At 49.5% G+C, this 18,956-nt stretch overlaps 1 protein-coding gene across 1 annotated transcript; it reads right to left on the bottom strand.

The window, feature by feature from the left end:
- Window positions 1–225: 225 nt before the first annotated feature.
- On the bottom strand, window positions 226–4,675 carry Tmem121b (transmembrane protein 121B). Its single transcript, XM_008839712.1, has one exon. It carries the CDS (start codon window positions 4,524–4,526, stop codon window positions 2,805–2,807), a length of 1,722 nt encoding a protein of 573 aa, XP_008837934.1. The 5' UTR covers window positions 4,527–4,675; the 3' UTR covers window positions 226–2,804.
- Window positions 4,676–18,956: the final 14,281 nt, after the last annotated feature.

The raw sequence follows: 18,956 nt of genomic DNA, 5'->3' as shown, positions 1-18,956 counted from the left end.
CTGACCCCTGCACTACAGATACCCTAGAAAGCAAAAAAAAAAAAGGGGGGGGGGGGGGGGACAGGGGGGGGGCCTTAAGGGTCATTTCTTAGTGCAACTGGGCAAAAAAAAGAGAAGAAAAGACCATGTCCATAGGACACTTTCTTGATTGTTGAGTGATGTGGGAGGGCCGAGCCCACTGTGGGTGGTGCCACCCCTGGGCAGGTGGGGCTGTAAAGCAAAAAAAAAAAAGGGGGGGGAGGGGGGACAGGGAGGGAGCCTTAAGGGTCATTTCTTAGTGCAAATGGGACAGAAAAATGAGAGAAAAGACCCAAGAAAAACACCAGAAGGAAGGGCCAGGCCCCTGAGCATATATACTTGCTCTAGAAAGGTTGAAGAGGATGCTGGAGGTATGTAGGGCCCACACTAGCACCTTGCCATCCTGGCCTTTGTGACAAGTGGCCATGTGATCATGTCTCTTGATGCATCAGGGAAAGGGCAACCTCTCATCCTAAACCCAATAAGCAGTCACTCAGCAGGGGATAGCAATCACACAGCAGGGGGATAGTTATCCAGATAGTAGAAAGAGGGTGGGTTGGGGGCCAGCCAAGGCTGGCCATGGCTCAGACATGTCCTTTCACAGTCATTGAGATTAGGTAGCAGAGAAACAGCAAAGCTGGAGAGCGGTGGGAGCAGTTACAGCCCCCATCCAGGACCTAGGCCCAGGGCCTGGAGTCCAATCTGAGGAAGAGGAATCAGCCACTTCGAAGAGAGAAGGCAGGATGCATTGTGAAAGGCAGCCAGCCAGCACTGGCTGAGGATGAGAGACCAAGAGCATAGGGTACGCTGACTGTAAACATTTCCCACAAGGCCTATTCTAAGAGCAAGTCAGGCCCCTAGTGCTCTAGCCAAGCTCAGCCCCTCACACTTCTGTGTACGTAGATATCCTCAGCCCAAAAGCCAAGGCAGTTAAGAAAAGCCCCCGACCAGCCTCCGGTTCTCAGAAGATCCTAGCAGAACCAAAGGGGTTGAGGGACTGGGGACTGGCTGCTGGGTTAGTAATCAGTGACTTGGCACTTCAGGTTGTTCAGCAAAGCTGGCTCTGTGCTGGCAGCTCTAGGGAAGGCCAGCAGCAACAGGCCCTGCAGTGTTCACCCCCAGATCCTGGCAGCCCTCCCTACTGCTCTTCCAGCATGTGGCCAGACACAGGGCAGAAGCAGAGATGTCTCCTCGCCTCTATGGCAGCATTATGACCAGGGCTTCTAAGTCCTAAACTCAAAGAAAAGTAACTGAGGCCTAGAAAGTAAAAATGGCATGGCACTCAAATCTAGTTATGCCGTGTCTGGGCTCACTACACTACATGAAACCCCCAAAGCAGAAGAAAGAGGAACCAAAAATTCTTAAGGTTTTACCCCCACCCAATCCCATTGGGGTGGGGGACTGAGTACAGCGTGGCTTTGCTCTCTATGCTTTCTGAATCTTACCTCCCCTCTAGATACGTATCCTGCCTCAGAGACTCCAAGAGTGACTACCCACATCGAGACCAGAGTAGCCACCTCTGACGTCCCCTCTCATCTTAATAGGACTCTGGGGGGCAGGGGAAGAAGACTAGACAAGGGATTCTGCAGCCTGAGTTCTGCCTAGTGAGGACTTCAAGGAGAGCAGAGATGGTCACCACTACCGTCTCTGCTCTATACCAAGTTTCTTGGAGAAGATAGGGAACTGGGTGTCTGACTCTCTTGGGTCCCCAAGAGGCCCAACCTCAAGTACATATGGAACTCACTAAAGCAGTTACTCTGAATCCAGTTCTGGTCCAACCTGCACCAACACAGGAAGGATAAGCATTCTGGTGCAGAGGGAGGAACAAAAAGAGAGCAAGCCAATGGCGAATACTCCACAGACCCTGTAATAACTGGCACCAAACCCCAAAGGGATCCAGTGTCCCGCTGAATACAACTTCTGAGTGATTATTATTAATTATTATCATTATTATTATTATGAGTAGCATCAGTGTGTGATGCAACAAAAGTTGAAAGTACGGAGGTAGAAATACTCACTCACCCAAGAAAGGGTGTTGTTTGGTCTTTAGAGTGTGAACTGTCTCCTCCCCAAGATGAGATGAGAGGAGCAGGAGGAAGACCCTGGGTGAGCTTCTCCCTTGGAGTACAGCAACTAAGCAGCTCCCAGGGGCCTAGTATTTCCTGGGGATGGTGGTCATAAATTCAGGCAGATAAGAGGAAAGTGGTGGCAAATGTGGTGAGCAGCAAGGCCTCCCCAGATCCCCTTCCCACTGCAAGGGGCGTGGGACAGACACACAGAGAAAACCACACACACACACACACACACACACACACACACACACACACACACACATACAGCTACCTCCTGGAATAGATACGTCAGAGGAAGGATGGATTTTGAGCAATGATCACTAACCACAGCCCAAAAGCAGTGAGTGAAGGTCCAAAGCCCCCATCCCAGCCTGATCACCCTCTTTCCTCCACTCTTCTTCACAACTGATGAGAATCAGAATGGAGACAAAAGAAAAAAGCAGGTGGTGTATTTAACCAGCCCCTTGGATATCAGAATAGGGAAGACTAGGGAGAAGGGAGCATGGGGGACATGGACCCACCTCCCTCACCACACACTCCTGGTCTCTCTCCAAGCAGTCTTTACCCATGGGGTGCAGAAGGACTCACTGGCCTTCAGTCTTATGACCAGTTACCTCTTCTCAATACAGCCTGATCAGATCCTGGTTAAGAGGTCAGAGGCCAAGAGGGCTGGAAACCCTCAACCCAAGGTCAGGGCTCCTGCCCTTCACCCCCTCAATTCTGAGAGGCCACAGCCAGGGTGTTGACATAGCCATGAGGCCCCCCCTCATTTTCCAAGTGGCCCCGTTGGGAGCCTCCCTGAGGTGGTGGTGGTGGAGGAGGTGGTGGGGCAGATGGAGGAGCACCGTAGCTGCTTCTGGCCCGACTTGGGGAAGCCCAACTCCCCCGGTCCCAGCAGCCCTCCAGGGCCTCCAGCCCACGGCAGCCAAGAAAGAAAAGGTTCTTGAGCATGAAGATGGACAGCGGCTGCTGGTAGCTCACCACCAGGAGGCAGCGCAGCGCCAGCAAGGGCACATCCACCAGGCAACCTCCCAGCAAGCGCAGAAGGCGGCTGCAGCTTCCGGGCCCGGGGGCCTGGCCCCAGGATGGAGCCGCTACCGCGGAGGTGTTGAGCTCATACAACCAGAGCACCGGGGACGCAAGCGTGAGGAAGTAGACAGCGATAAGCAGGTAGCGCAGGTGAGCGGGAAGCGGCACGCGGCCGTCCAGCATCAGCTCCACTAGCGTGAAGCTGTCGAGCAGGTCCAGACACGTGCCCAGGAAGCAGCCCGCGGCGCGGTGCTGCTGCGGCTGCAGGAGCAGGGGGCCGGCCGAGCCCGGGGGCGCTCCCGCCTCGCTAATGGCACGCACCAGGCTGTAGAGCAGCGGCACCGACAGCGCCATGGTGAGGCGGAAGCCCGTGGTGCCAAAGGGCGCGCGCAGCTCGATGAGGTCCAGGATGGAGGTGCCCAGGATGAGCACAACCTTGGGCGTGAAGGCGATGGAATAGATAAGCCAGGCCAGGTAGGCAAAGGCGAACTCGCCCGCTGCCCCGGTCGCCCCAGAGCCGCCCCCCAGGCCGCTGGAGCCTCCTCGGCCGCTGCGGGTCTTGGCCGCGGCGCCAGAGGACGAGGCAGCCGGCAGGTGCAGAGGCGGCGCCGGGTGGTGATGGAGCTGGTGGTGGTTGTGTGCGCTGCCCACCGAGCCACCCCGACGGCCCCGGCTGTTCTTGGCAAAAAAGATGGCCCAGCCCACCACCACCACCAGGTCGGTGGCGATCCAGGAGCACCAGTACAGGTCAGTGACCGCGATGAGGTACAGGTCCAGCAGACCGCCCTGCGCCAGTAGCAGCACCACAGACAGCGCCTGGTAGCCCCAGCTGCACCCGGGACTAGGCGCGCAGCCACGGCGCCGACCCCTGCGGCCCGGCCCTGCCGGGCGGCCGCAACAACAACAGCACGAGCAGCAGGAGGCGCCGCTACCGGGGCCCGTGCCGCCCGCGCCCGCCGCCGAGCGGCTCCCGGCGCCCCCGACGGGCCCGGCCCCGGCACCCACGCTGAAGTCCCCGGCGGTCATGCTGCAAGAGGAGGTGGGAGTGGAGGTGGAGGAGGTGGCGGCGGAGGAGAAGGTGGCGGGCGTGGGGTCGGCGGCGGCGGCTCCCCCGTGAGCCGGGGGCCCCGGGAGCGCGGCGGGAACCAGGGGCTTGCTGATGCTGATGCTCTCGTCGTCGTCCTCGCGCTCGGCGCCGGTGCTGCTGCTAGCCGAGCCGCCGCCTCCGCCTCGTCTGCCGCCGCCTCCTCCGCGGCTGGTGCTGGTGCTGGTGCTGCTGTCGCCCGAGCCTCTCCGGCCGCGGGAGGAGCCCCCCCGGAGGAAGAGGGGCTGCAGCCGGGCGGCGGCGGGAGGCGGCGGGAAGGAGGCGGACGAGAGCGAGCGAGGGTGGCCCAGCACCGGGTGCATTGTCCTCGTAGGGGCTGCCCGGCCTCTCTCTCCCCGCCAACCTCGGACTGCCGAGGCGGCGGAGGGGAACCGGGGCCAGCCGGCGCCGCCGCCGCCGCCTCCTCCCCAGCTGCTGGAATTCGCACCCGCGTCGGGCAGCAGGGAGATCTGGACCGGAGCGGCCGGACTGGGCGAGTGGAGCCGCGGGTGGCTGAGTGCGGTTGGGGGGGGCGTAGGCAGGGAGCCCGGCGGCCGCGAGGACCAGAGAGGCGGGGGCGGAGGCGGAGAGCCAGCCCAGCAGGCAGAAGAGGGAGCTGGCGGCGGGGAAACCTGGACTGGATTCAAGGGGGAGAGGAGGCGAGAACAGAGGAGGAGAAAGCCTGGCTGGCTGGATCAGCGGGAAGGAAAGGAGGGCGAGCCGAGACGCCACAGTGGGTGCTGCGGCGCAGTGGGCCAGGTGAGGAGTGCGTGGGAGCGAGCGCTGGTGTCCTGAAGTCGCTTACTCCAGCCAAAGGCTAAGCTGCTGGGTGACCTTGGTCTCAGGGCCTCCAAGCATCAAGCTCAGTTGCCAGTTTCAGGTTTCCGGCCCCCTGGTCACCCCAGTTGCTACCGAAGGAGGCGCTGGGAGGCTTTCCCCTGTGTGGACCACCAGCGCCTCTTACACTGGGCCATTCTGCGACGCCTCTCCCTAAAGCCCTGAAGAACTCAATGGAAGTGATTTAAAAAGTAAAATAAGCCGGGTGTGGTGGCACACACATGCAGTGTTTAATCCCAGCACTCGAGAGGCAGAGGTAGGCAGAACTCTGTGAGTCCAGCCTGGTCAACATAAGAGTTCTAGGCCAGCTGGGGCCACAGGGAGACCCTGTCTCACAAACAAAACAAAATACAAAACAGAAAGAGCCAGGAGACTAGGGGTATATCTCAGTTGGTAGAGTAACCTTACCTTGCATACATTAGGCCCTAAATTCAACCCCCAGCACCAATCCAAAACAAAGACAAAACACCAACCAGATTTGCAACCCACGAACAAGAAGTCCTATATATTCAAACATCCAGGAATGTATCCTCCAGGGAGGTCACCCTGAATATAACTGCTTGGGAAGAGAGAATTAGGAAAAGGGTGGCTGGGGTGCTGCTCAAGAGACCAAAGCAGACAGTATTCTCAAAGATTTTTTGTCTTTTTGAGATAGGGTCTCCCTGTAGCCCCAGCTGGCCTGGAACTATATAGATGAGGCTGGCCTTAGAACTCAAAGATCTGCCTGCCTCTGCCTCTCAAGTGCTGGGATTAAAGGCATGTGCCACCATACCTGGCTAGTATTCTCAAAGATTTTTCTCTAACATGTATGACCTGTTTTCATCCCCCAAACCCCATAAAACCAGGCATGGTGGCCCACACCTGTAATCTCAGCACCCAGGAAGTAGAGCAGGAGGACGAGGAAGTCAGGGTCATCCTTGACTACATAGCAAGTCTGAGGCTAGCCTGGACTACATGAGACAAAGTAAAAACAAAAGATTTTAAAGCAGGAGTTGAAAGAATAGAGAAATATGTCTAGCAAAGGAAAAAAAGTAAGTCTTTTACAGGTATGGACACCCAGATACAAAAGCTCCAGCTGAGCCCAGTGTCACAGGCCAGCTGCTCAATAATCTCAGATACTCAGGAAATTGAGACAGGAGGATTGAAAAGTCAAGGCCACTGGCCAATTTAGTGAGACTGTCTCAAAAACAGAAAGTAAAAGGACTAAGGTGGTAACTCTGTAGTATAGCACCTGGCTTGCATGGGTGGCATCCCTAGGTTCAATCCTCAGTAGTACTCCATGGACTGAGTCTACACAGGGGTTGGCAACCCAGGCAGCTTTGGAAGGTGGAAGTGGAAGTGCCGCTTTTAGGGGTGTAGGGGAGAAAAAACGACTACAGCATTTGGGGCTCAAGAAGGTTTTAGGGCTCCTATATAATTCTGTTCCCAGCCCATGGAAACAAGTTAGGAAGCTTGCCTGTGCCTACCTCCTCCACATCCTGAAGGCTGCATGTCCCCTTTCCTGATTTCACTGTCTGAAGGCTGCTCTCACTTGGCTTGTCTCCTGGGGCAGCACTGCAGGAAGGTGATGCAGTGGGACCTCGCACCATCTGCCCTAGGCTTGCCCTTTAATCTGCATCTTTTTTAAAACTTTATTTTTACGTTTTTTAATTATGTGTATGTCTGTGTGTGTGCACATGAGTGCAGGTACCCACAGAGGCCAGATTCCCTAGAGCTGGAGTCAGGTGGTTGTGAACTGCCCAACATGGGTGCTAGAAACCAAACTCAGGTCCTCTGCAAGAGCAGTACCTGCTCTTAACCACTGAGCCATCTCTCCCGTCAATCTGCCTCTTAAAGAAGAATCTGTCTCAGCCAAACCTGATTTCTCTAGCCTCTTGGAGGTCAGTCTGTACAACAAATCCATGGTACCTATGGAATTCAGAATTTGTAATTTGTACTGTTTTCCTTCCCCTCACCCTGGAAAAGACAGCCTTTGAAAGGTTCTATGCCCAATTTTCAAGAAGACAGAGGTGTAGGGTGACAACATGAGCTCAGGAACCCATGCCCCCAGCTCCAGCATGTAGCCTTGGGGGCTCAGCCCAGCTATCCCACCTCTCTGAGCTTCACATCGATCTATAAAAAGGGATCAGTGCCCCCTTTAATGGCATGTTGTACTGAGAGATCACATGTGCAAGCATTTTAGCCCAGTGCCAACAGAGAATAGACTGAGTTAAAGAAGCTGGTATTTTCTGTTCAGTTTGTACCTTGGATTCCCCAGGGCAGTTATTCACAGCATAGGCCATCAGTGGCTGTCTTCTGAGCCAGATTCCTTCTCAAGGGTTAGGGTTAGGGTTAGGGTCAGAGGTCTGCTCCCCTAAAACTTTACCCTTCAGGCAGCAAACTGCTACTGTTAAGAACTGGTTCGTGGAACTGGTCTTCACAATCTTGGATATGAGACGTTCAGCATGCCAGCTGGGGCTAAGGCCACCCACATGGAGCAGGATGAGTAAGAACAGTTTCACAGATGCAGCCTCCACTTGTGTGTGTCCTGTTAGGTCCAGTAGATGTCTGGGCTGAGCCAGTCCAGGTGAAAACATGGATTGGGGAGATTTGTCCAGTACAAGGATTATAGCCAGTCTCCTAGTCTCCCCCAGGGAAAAAGCCAGCCAGCAGGGAACACAGAGGAAGCTGACCTGAGATGCCTTAAGTCAGTGAAGTGGCTGAAGAGGCAAAAGCAGCTGACAAAGGCCCTGGGACTCCTGGGAGCCCTGAAGAATCCTGCTCCCCCTCCTTGGTGTCCTGTCCTCAGACCCACCTATTAGGCTGGGCACTCCCCTTGACCAGGAGTTACTTGATTTTACAGTCCTTTGAAGTATACTGTCTGTCTGCAGAGTTAACTTTCTGTAAGAAGTTCTTTAGTTTAATTTCCTTTAGGCCCTAGATCCCGAGTAACAAGAATATCAGTAATCAGGATATGAAATCAGGGTATGCGATGGAATAAATTGGTGACCAGAGTATAGGTTGTATCTATCTCCTATTTAGACTAGGCAATTTCCAGCTTTTTGTACACACACACACACACACACACACACACACACACACACACACTTTGCTTCAGCCTTGGAAGGGCTTACAAAGTTGTAATGAGGATGTGGAAGTGATTCGAAATAAAGGGGCTAGGGGTGGGGCTGGAGACATGGTTCAGCAGTTAAGGGCACTGGCTGCTCTTGCAGAGGACCCGGGTTCAAATCCCAGTACCCACATGGCAGCTAACAACTTTCTTTAAACTCCATTTCCAGGGGATCCGATGCTCTCTTTTGACCTCTTCAGGCATTGCACAACATGGGTGCACTTACACACACGCAGGCAATACACTCATATATATATAATTTAAAAATAATAAGTAAAATATCTTTTTTAAAAGGGGCTAGGGAAGCCGGGCATGGTGGTACATGCCTTTAGTGCTGGCAGTCAGGAGGCAGATGCAGGCTGATATCTGTGAGTTTCAGACGAGGCTGGTGTACATAGCAAGTTCCAGGTCAGCTGGGACTACAGAGAGACCTTATCTCAAAAAGACTAAGAAAAAAAGGGGGGCAGGCTAGGGAAATGGCTCAGTGGGTAAAATACTTGCTGCAGGACTGGAGCCTGCATCTCCAGCACCCATAGAAATGACGGTTAGGAGTGGTGACCTGCCTGTAATCCCAGCACTTGGGAGGCTGAGACAGGATCTCTGAACAAACTGGCTGGCTAGACCAGCTGAATCAGAGATCTCTGGGTTCAAGTGAGAGACCCTCTTCAATATGTAAAGTGGAAAGTGGAGGCCAGAGGTTAATGCTGGATGTCTTCTTTAACCACTTTCTATTTTGTATATTGAGGCAGGGTCTTTCATTTGAACTCAGGGCTCTCCAATTCAGCTTGTCTGAATCTCCAGGGATCCCCTGACTCCTAAGTGCTGCAATGGCAGGCAGGCGGGCCCACACATTCACAAATGTGCACATAACACACATATACATAGAGGAAGTAAGTACACATCTCAAAGGATCTAGAAAGGGAAATAAACAGTTACAGAGCACCTTATAAGCACTTAGGGTTTCTTCTGGATGCCTTGCATATAATACCTGGAAACCAAGACAGAGATCAAGCAACTTAATCTAAGTCATGTGGCTAGTTGAGGAATAAATTCAGATTAGATCTAGACGCTTGATGCTCAGCCTGGCTACCAACTCTCCTCACAAACCCAACTCAGCAGCTCACAGGCACTGGGAGGAAGGTTTCAGTCCAAAACTGTTTCCCAAAATGCTCATTACGTACTGGATCTGATGTTTCTGTCCTCCTGATCTATGAAGCCAATAGCTCACAGCCTTCCTGCAGAGCAAGATATAGACCAGAATGGTGAAGTGGCCTTGTCCATCTCAGCAGTGAAGGAAGGCTCATGGGGTGGGGCCAGTCCTCTAGGACTGACCGTGGCCCTGCTCTTGACTGATCTGTTGCTGAGAATCACTGCCTCACCTTTAGAGCAAGAATAAAGCCTGGGTTCAAAGGGAACTACCTGTCAGAGGATGAATGGAGCCCACAGAGGCTCCTGTGTGAACATAAGATGAGAAAAGACAAGGGCGTCCCCTGGTTCTCAGTCACAATCACCATACACAGTGCTCAGAAAGAGCAAAGCTAGTTGGGGAGTGCGACTGAAGCAGCGGGAGTCTCAAAGCTTCAGCTTAGTAGGAACTTGAAGTCTCAAGGTACTGAGCTCTTGGAGGACAGACACTACATCCCTCCAAGTGCAGATCTCCTCTAGAGCTTGGGATGTGCCTTGAGCACCCCAGTGGATCTTTCATAGTAATGGCACCACCCACAGGGACAAAGGAGTCCTCACCTCAGTGTCTCCTTGTGTCAGTCCCCCAGCTAGCTGCTGACGCTTCAGAGATCTTATTTTAAAGATGAAAGCAAGTTCCACCCAGAAGAAAGTAGGTAAGCAGCAAAGCGTAGCGTAGTGTGGCTGGTAGATCAGAAGTTCAAGGCCAACCTCTGCTATATAATGAACCCAAGACTGGTTTGGGGTACATGAAACTATGTCTCAAACAAAACAAAACCTACAAGGAAACTGCACATCATGAATGAAAGTCAGCAGTGAAACACTGTAACATTAGACTTCCTGGCCAGGTATGGTGGCCCTTGCCTATAAATCAGAGCACTTTAAAGATAGAAGCAGGCATATTGTCAGTTCAAGGCCAGCCTGAGCTATAGGAAGACCATGTCTCAAAAACCAAGGGTGGGCTGGCAAGATGACTCTGTCAGGGCACATGGTGGAAGGAGAGAACCAAGTCCCACAAGTTGTCCTCTGATCTCCACAATGCTCTGTGGCATACATACACACATGTACACTCACATGTACACACACACACACTAAATGTTTTTTTAAAAAAGCGGGGGCTGTGGATACAGCTCAGTGGGAGAGTGCTTGCCTAGCATGAGCAAGGCTTGATGTTTCCTATCATAACAAAAAGAGAAAACGAGGAGGAGGAAGAAAAGGAAGAAGAGGAGGCAGAGGATCATCATCAAATTTTCAAGAACTACAGATGATAAAGGTTTACCATATACCAGTAGGTACTATGATTACATGATTAAGAGCATAAAAAATAAAATGCTATGAAAAAGAATAGTATAGAAAAGTATACTGGGGATATAGCTCAGTGATAGAATATTGCCTGGTATGCATGAGGCCTGAGTTCAGTCACCAGAACTCAAATAGACACACACATATACACATACACACAAACACACATGTATACACAAACACACGAGAAAATGAATAAAATGTGAGACAAATGATATTGGAAGTCCTTCTGTAAAAATGATCCAAAGTGCATGAATGAAACTTTCAGAGGGAGAAAATAAAATAATAATGGGGAAGAGCTGGGGAGATGAGTCAGTGGGTAAAGTGCTTGTGGCACAAGTAGAAGAACTTGAGTTTGGATCCCCAGCATCCACATAAAAAGCCACTATAGTAACCTGTAACCCCAGCACTTTGGGTGGTGGAGACTGGAGGATTTCTGAGGCTTGTTGGCCAGCCAGTCTAGCTAATCAGTGAGCTCCAGATTCAGTGAGATGGCTCAGTGGGTAAAAGAGCTTGCCATGTAGACCTGATGATTGAGTTCGATTCCCAGGACCCACATGGTAAAAAGAGAGAACTGACTCCCCCAAGTTGTCCACTGACCTCCACATGTGGGTTAGGCATGTAAGTGCCCACACAATACACACATGCACTCATATGCATGCACACAAAAGAAATAATATGTAATATATTTAAAATAATAAATTAATTTAAAATATAAGGTGGCGAGTGATAGAGGCAGATACTTAACATTGACCTCTGGCCTCCACACATATGTACACAAATGCATACGTACTGTGTACACACATGCATAACCAAAGACACAAATAAAAAATTAAAATATAGTGGGGAAAGGCAATAAAGAATTTTGGGCTGAGAATTTTCCAAAATTAGTGAAAATTTTCTGCAATTCTTAGACTTAGAAACCACAGTGATTCCCAAGTAGGATACATCAAATAAACATGCTCCTGGATGTTTTAAAGTGAAAACATTAAAGCAGCTGAAGATCCAGAGAGAAACCAGAGAGCAAAAAGCAAGTTATTTAAATAAAACAATTGGTGCCAAATATGGTGGCACACCCATAAATTCCAGCGTTCGAGAGGCTGAAATAGGAAGACCATCAGTTCAAGGCCAGCCTGGGCTATATAGACCCTGCTCAACACACGCCAGGCCCTGGGTTCGGTTCATGACATGCACGCATGCAGCTAATTAGTAACCACGATGTGTCCTATTAAATTACACACATAATACTGCTTTTATTTTATCTTTATTTTACGTGTAAGAATGCTATGCCTGCATGTGTGTAAGGGCAGCTGTGTCATACAGTGCCCTTGGGGACAGAAGAGGGCATCAGATCCCCTGGAAGTGGAGTTACAGGCGGTTGTTAGCTACTGTGTGGGTGCTGAGATTCAAACCTGGGTCTTCTGTAAGAACAGCCAGTGCTCTTAACCACTGAATCATCTCTCCAGTCCCAATACTGATTTTGTTTTTTAAAATTTTTAGTTATGTGTATGTGTGTGCCTGTGGGAGGGCATGTGCATGTGTGTATGCAGGTACCCACAGAAATCAGAAGACACATCACATCCACTGGAATTGTAGTTATAGGCATTTGTGAGCTGCCCAATGTGGGTGCTGGGAACCAAACTCCAGTCCTCATGATAAAACAGCAACCACTGAGCCAGCTCTCTAGCACTGTGAAACTTATTTAAAACAACAAGAAAATGTCCAGCTCTATGCTTTTAAAAGAAACATCCCGGGGCTGGAGAGATGGCTCGGTGGTTAAGAACACTGGTTGTTCTTGCAGAAGACCCAAGTTTGAATCCCAGCACCCACATGGCAGCTAACAACTGTCTGTAACTCCAGTCCCAGGGGATCTGACAGCCTCTTCTGACCTCCAAGGGCATTGCACGACATGGGTGCACTTACCTACATGCAGGCAATACATGTATACACATAAAATAAAAATAATAAATAAAAATTTTTTAAAAGGGGGGGCTAGCCGGGCGTGGTGGCACACTCCTTTAATCCAAGCACTAGGAAAGCAGGGACGGGGGGATCTCTGTGAGTTCAAGGCCAGCCTGATCTACATAGTGAGTTCCAGGACAGCTGGGGCTACAGGGAGATCCTGTCTCAAAAAGACCAAAAGAAGGGGGGGGCTAGAAAGATGGCTCAGTGGTTAAGAACATTAAAATTTTAAAAAAAGAAACATCCCTAAATATAAAGGAAAATTTCAAGTAAAAGGCTCCAGAAAATATACAAATTAACTAGACAAATATTTTTTAAAACATTTCATTATTTTGACTTTATGTATGAGTGTATTGACTGCATGTGTGTAAGTGCACCCGTGTCTTGCTCTTAACCGCTGAGCCTTCTCTCCAACCCTCAACTAGACAAATATTAACTAAAAGAAAATGGGAGTGCATCAGACATAGTGATGCATGCCTACAATCCCAGCATCTGGGAAATGGAGGCAGGAGGTTCAGGAGTTCAAGGTCATCCTCTACTACATGAGATACTACTGGAAGGAAGAGAAGGAGGGAGGGAAGGTGGGAAGGAGGGAGAGAAGGAGGGAAGGAGGGAGGGAGGAAAAGAAAGAAGAAGAGGGTATGGTGAGGCCATATTAATACATAAAAAATAACTATGGGGTTAGTGAGATGGCTCAGCAGGAAAAGGCACCATCCACCAAGCTTGACAACTTGAATTTGATCCCTGGAACCCACAAGGTGAAAGAAGAGATTCCCACAAGTTGTCCTCTGTCCTCCGTCCACAACACACACACACACACACACACACACACATGAACAAACAAAATAAAAATAAACAAATGTAATTTAAATTTTTTGAACTTTCAATCAGGGCGTGGTGACACATGCTTTTAATCCCAGCATTTGGGAGGCAGAGACAGGCAGATCTCTGTGAGTTCAAGGCCAGCCTGGTCTACATAGTGAGTTCCAGGACAGTTAGGGCTACAGGGAGACCCTGTCTCAAAAAGACCAGAAACAAAGAGAACATGAGCCAGGCACAAGTATTCATCACTCTTCTGCTTCCTGACTGTGGATGTAATATGACCAGTGGCTTTAAGCGCCTGCTCCTATGACTTCACCACCATGATGAACCCTTTCTCCCATAAGTTGTTTTTGTCAGACTATTTAATCACAGCAACAGGAAAAGTAACTAAGACAGGCACACATTCTAAAGGCAGACTACCTAGGTTTAAATCCTGCTTCTACCGTACAGAAGCTGTATTAGCTAGGCTTCTCTAGAGGAACAGAATCAATAGAATGAATAAATATGAATCAATAGAATGAATAAATATTAAAAGGGGATTAATTGGATTGACTTGCATGGTACAGTCTGAGTAATCCAACAACGGCTGTCTTCACACTGGACGGGCTGAGAACCCACAGCTGCTCAGTCCATGGAGCTGGGTACCTCAGCAGTCCCAACCTGGCACTGAAGACCTGAAAGAGACCTAGAGAGCTGCAGGTCTTTAGTCCACACAGGAAGGTGGAAAAGGCTTGATTCTGGTGTCGGTGAAGGATGACAACAGAGCAACATGAACTTGCCAGGGAGACAAAGGCGAAAAGCACAAGCTTTCCCTTGAACTTCCTTGTACCTGTGCTGCCCACGGGCAAGTGCTCCCAACAGTTAAGTAGGAATTCCCATTTCAAATAACCTAATCCAGAAAATCCCTCACAGATGTGCCCAGAGGCTCATCTCATGGGTGATTCTAAGTCTTGTCAAGCTGACAATAAATATTAACCATCACAGAAGTCCAGTGTGATGGTTAGTGTTAGCTGTCAACTTTACTGGAATGAGAGATATTTAGGGCTGGTGGAGTACATCTCTGGATGTGGCTGCGGTGGCATCTCCAGAGAGGACTGATGTATGGGACAGTGACTGGGAATGGGGGTACCTGACTACAGTGTGGATGGCATCATCCAATGGCCTGGGGTCCTAAATGGAAAAGTTAGAAAAGGAAGCTGGCAGGTGCATGCAGACAGCCATTGTTAGAGATGTCTCAGCTCAGTGGTAGAGCACAGTTCTCTCCTTCTGTCATACAGGTCCCAGGGAGCACACCAAGGGTCAGGCTTGGTGGCCAGTGCCTTGACCCACTAATCCATCTCATCTGCCCCAGTTTTTCATTTCTTTTTAATTTTATTACTTTTATTTTATGTGTATAAATGTTTTGCTTGCATGTGTGTAAGTGCACCTGTGAGTGCTGTTCTTGAAGAACTCAGAAGAGGGCATCGGATGCCCTGGAAATAGAGTTACAGACAGTTGTTGGGTGCTGGGAACCAAACCTGGGTCCTCTGCAAAAGCAGTAACTGGTCCTAACCACCACTGAGCCAGCTCTTTGGCCCAAGTCAATATATATATAATCTTTTTGAGACAATGTCTCCCTATAACCCCAGCTGGCCAAATTCACTATGTAGACCAGGCTGGTCTCAAACTCACCAGATCTGCCTGCCTCTACCTCTCAAGTGCTGAGATTAAAGGTGTGTGCTACCATGCCCAGCCCAAGGCAAATTTTTTATTCATTCATTTCAACCATTTGAAGTAGTTTTCAAAGATATAGTTGGCCTCAAATTCTTAGCCACAGTCCTTAGCCACTGCACAACTGTAGCCAGTCACTTCCTGGGTTTCCCCTTCCCCTAGTTTCTTGTGGTCATCAACCTAATTTAGGTTGATTTGGTGCTCAGCACATAGGGCCTCCACCAACTTGACATACATTGGCTCATCACAAGTGGATGCAAGCACACAAATAAAAGCTTGGTCCAAATTTGATCTCAAATCAGATACTTCTGCAACAATAGCTTAATATTCAATTTAATAAAATGCTTGATTTGCTAACTGCCTAATGAGGTTCTTCCCCATTTGTCCTCCAAACAATGTGAAGCTGCTGAGCAGCCCCACAACCTGTGGAGCAGGTATTCAACAGCTTCTGAGTGAGCAAAGAAAGCAAAAGCAGAAGTGGGAGGAGCAAAGGAGGAAACAGACCCAGAAGGAAGAAGGAAGAGAGGGCCTCAAGAATGCATGGCTATTCTGGAAGGGCTGGGAGTCAGAGTGGGTGCAAGTGGGAGAGTTTCGAGCTAGACCCCTGTCCTCCAAAGAGAATGACACAGGCTTTGGACGCAGGAGCTGGAGGAACCTGGAGGCAAATGCTGCCAAACTGCTGTCAACTTCCCAGCAAGTCACACCCTGAGACATATTCCCACCTCCAGCCCCCAGAAGCTGCCAAGAGCCCCAGGCAGAGAAGCAAGCGTCCTAGCATGGCTCAGCTCAGCAGCAGGAGGAAGCACTGGGGAAGTGACAGAATGATGCTTAAAAGAAAAAACTATTTTGGTTGAGATATTTAAAAATTCCTCCCTCAAGGAAGCATCCGGTTGCTACAGCAACCCTGGCTCTGTAGGGTGTCCTAATTATCAAACATGTTCCCTGCACCTGCATCAGGAAGCCAAGAGGGGTCGTTCTCAGCAGCTCCAGAGGGCTGCTAGCAAGTAGATCACTCAAGAAGAGCCCCAGACTTCAAAGGAATGGTGGAAAGGCAGACCCAGGGTGATTATGTCTGTTCGCTGTGAACACCGGACAGATGTTTTGTCCCAGATTAATAATTTCATTAAAAATTATAGGCACAAATCCATAATCTCAGCACTAGGGAGGTGGAGGCAGAGGATCAATGGAGACCAGAAGTTCAAGACCAGCCTAGACAACATAGTGAAACCCCATTCCCCAAAATAAAAACAGAGTAAAAACAAAATATGGGCTCATTGCTTACTATGTATGAGGCCCTGGGTTTGAGCTCCAGCACTGAAAAAAAAAAGGTAGGAGCTCAGGGGTTTGGAAGCCAGATATAACAGTACACATCTATAATCCCTGCACTTGAGAGGTAAAGGTAGGTAGATCAGGGGTTCAAGGTCATCGTCTGCTACAAAGCCAGTTTAAGGCCAGCCTGGGCTACAAGACCCTGTCTCCAAACAAAAACAGGTGGTGGAGCATTGGCCTAGCATGCACAAGGCCTGAGTTCCATTTCCAGCACTGTAAAAATGAGTCATTTTTAAAAATGGGCTTATGTGCTATTCAAATAGATATGTGGCCTTTTCTGTTTTAATAATCACTTTATTCCATCAAAACACGTGAACATGTGCAGGTCTCCTTTCCATTTAGTTTAAAACTGAGGGGGCTGGAGAGATCGCTCAGCGGTTAAGAACACTGACTGTTCTTGCAGAAGACCAGGGCTCGAATCCCAGAACCTACCTGGCAGCTAACAACTATCTGTAATTCCAGTTCCAGGGGATCCGACAGCCTCTTCTGTCCTCCAAGGGCATTGCATGACATGGGTGCACTTACCTACATACAGGCAATACACACATACACATAAAACAAAAATAATAATTTTTTTTTTTTTCAACTGAGCAAATGAAGGCAGTTGGCCGAGTTCAGGTTCTAGTTTCTGTTTAGATTAAGTCCCTGAGGGACAGGACTGGAATTGTTGGTGAGTGATGGTGCTGCCCTCTTCCACTGATCTATATAAGCAATGTCATACTGCCCTGCACCCAGTCAGGAATAGTTTGTGATATCTTTAGGAAACACAAGCAAGAAGGAAGGGAAGAAATGACCAGAGCCTAAAGGACAGCCAGCCAAGGGGACAGAGCCAAAGGTACTTCCACCTAAACTAGAGTTCACTCCCCCAAGTGGCCACACTTGGTTTTGTCCTCTTGCTCCCTTGCACTCAGCTGCACTCCACAGGGTAAGCACTCACAGGGGCAGGGACCGTGATTCCAAGATACACTGCTTAGAGGAAGGCGCAGGAATCCTTCAGCCTGGTGAGGTCTTGGGGAGTACATCGACTCAGGGTTAGAGGGCTGACCTCCAGGCCTAGGCCCCGCCCACACCTTTTTTTTTTTTTAACTGGGAATTTGGATGGTTACCACTCAAGGTGGTATTGCTGCCAGTGTCAGATCACTGTCATGATGCCCAGTGCTGCTTGGCCACTAGGTGTGAACAAATGGCCCCTGCCTCTGTGCCTGAATGGGATTGGTAAGAAGTGCTTCTCAGGGCTGGAGAGATGGCTCAGCAGTTAAGAGGACTAGCTGCTCTTGCAGAGGACCTGGGTTCAAATCCCACCACCCACATGACAGCTAACAACCATCTATAACTCCAGTTCCAGGGGAATCTAATGCCCTCTTCTGACCTCTGTGGGCATTGCACAACACAGATGCACTTATGCACATGTAGACAATAAACTCATCCACATAAAATAAAAAAAAAATTAATAATTTTTTAAAAGTGCTTTTTGGGGGGCTGGAGAAATGGCTCAGGTTCAGTGGTTAGGAGCACTGGCTGCTCTTCCAGAGGACCCAGGTTCAGTTTCCAGCACCCACATGGCAACAAATGACCATCTGTAACTTCATTTCCAAGGGATCTGACATCCTTTTCTGGCCTCCGTGGGCACTGCACAGATAGGTGCACTTACATACATGTAGGCCAATACTCCTACACATAAAAAAATACAAATAAAAAAAATTTCCTCTTTCTACCAAGGTTTATGAGGCTCCAATGAAGTATAAACAATTGATGTTTATCTAAAAGCATTGGCTCAGCAGGTAAGAGTGCTTTCTGCACAAGCCTGGCAACCTGAGTTCCATCTCCAGAACCCACACAAAGGTGGAAGAATCGACTCGGCAGAGTTGTCTTCTGACCTCCATACACCTGCCATTGCACATGCATGCCTACACACACACACACACACACACACACACACACACACACACACACACACAAATCAATGAAAAGCCAGGCATGGTGGCCAAATGAGTAAGTTCCAGGTTTAGTGATAGATCCTGTCTCAAAAAATAAAGTGGAGAGCGATTGCAGAAGACACCAGACATTGATCTCTGGCTTCCATATGCATGCGTACACATACATGCATGTATATGTGCACACTTGCACCCATGTACACATATATACACAGAAAAAAGAAAAACAATAATCACAGGCAAGACATAGCGCATGTCTCTAACCCTAGAACTTGCAACATTGAAGCAGAAGGATCATGAGCTTCTGGCCAGGCTGGGCTATACAACAAGGCTCAAAAACACCAGTGCAGATATAGCTCAGTTGGTAGAGTGCTTGCTCAGCACAAAGGCCTCCTGGGTTCAATCCCCAACACTGCCTAAACCAGATGTGGCGATGCAGGTCCATAATCCTAACACACTCAGGAGCTAGAGAGGGAGGATAAGATCATGGTCATCCTTGGCTACACAGCAAGCTTGAGGCCAGCTCAGGATACATGAGAACCTATACAAAATGTAAAATTAAATAA

The sequence above is a fragment of the Nannospalax galili genome, unplaced genomic scaffold (assembly GCF_000622305.1).
Source record: "Nannospalax galili isolate Female #2095 unplaced genomic scaffold, S.galili_v1.0 scaffold199, whole genome shotgun sequence".
NCBI classification, from domain to species: Eukaryota; Metazoa; Chordata; class Mammalia; order Rodentia; family Spalacidae; genus Nannospalax; species Nannospalax galili.
This window is presented reverse-complemented; position numbering and strand designations above follow the sequence as displayed.

Excerpts from the sequence above, each read along its gene's own strand:
- Tmem121b (XM_008839712.1), bottom strand. The coding sequence starts at position 4,526 with ATGCACCCGGTGCTGGGCCACCCTCGCTCGCTCTCGTCCGCCTCCTTC.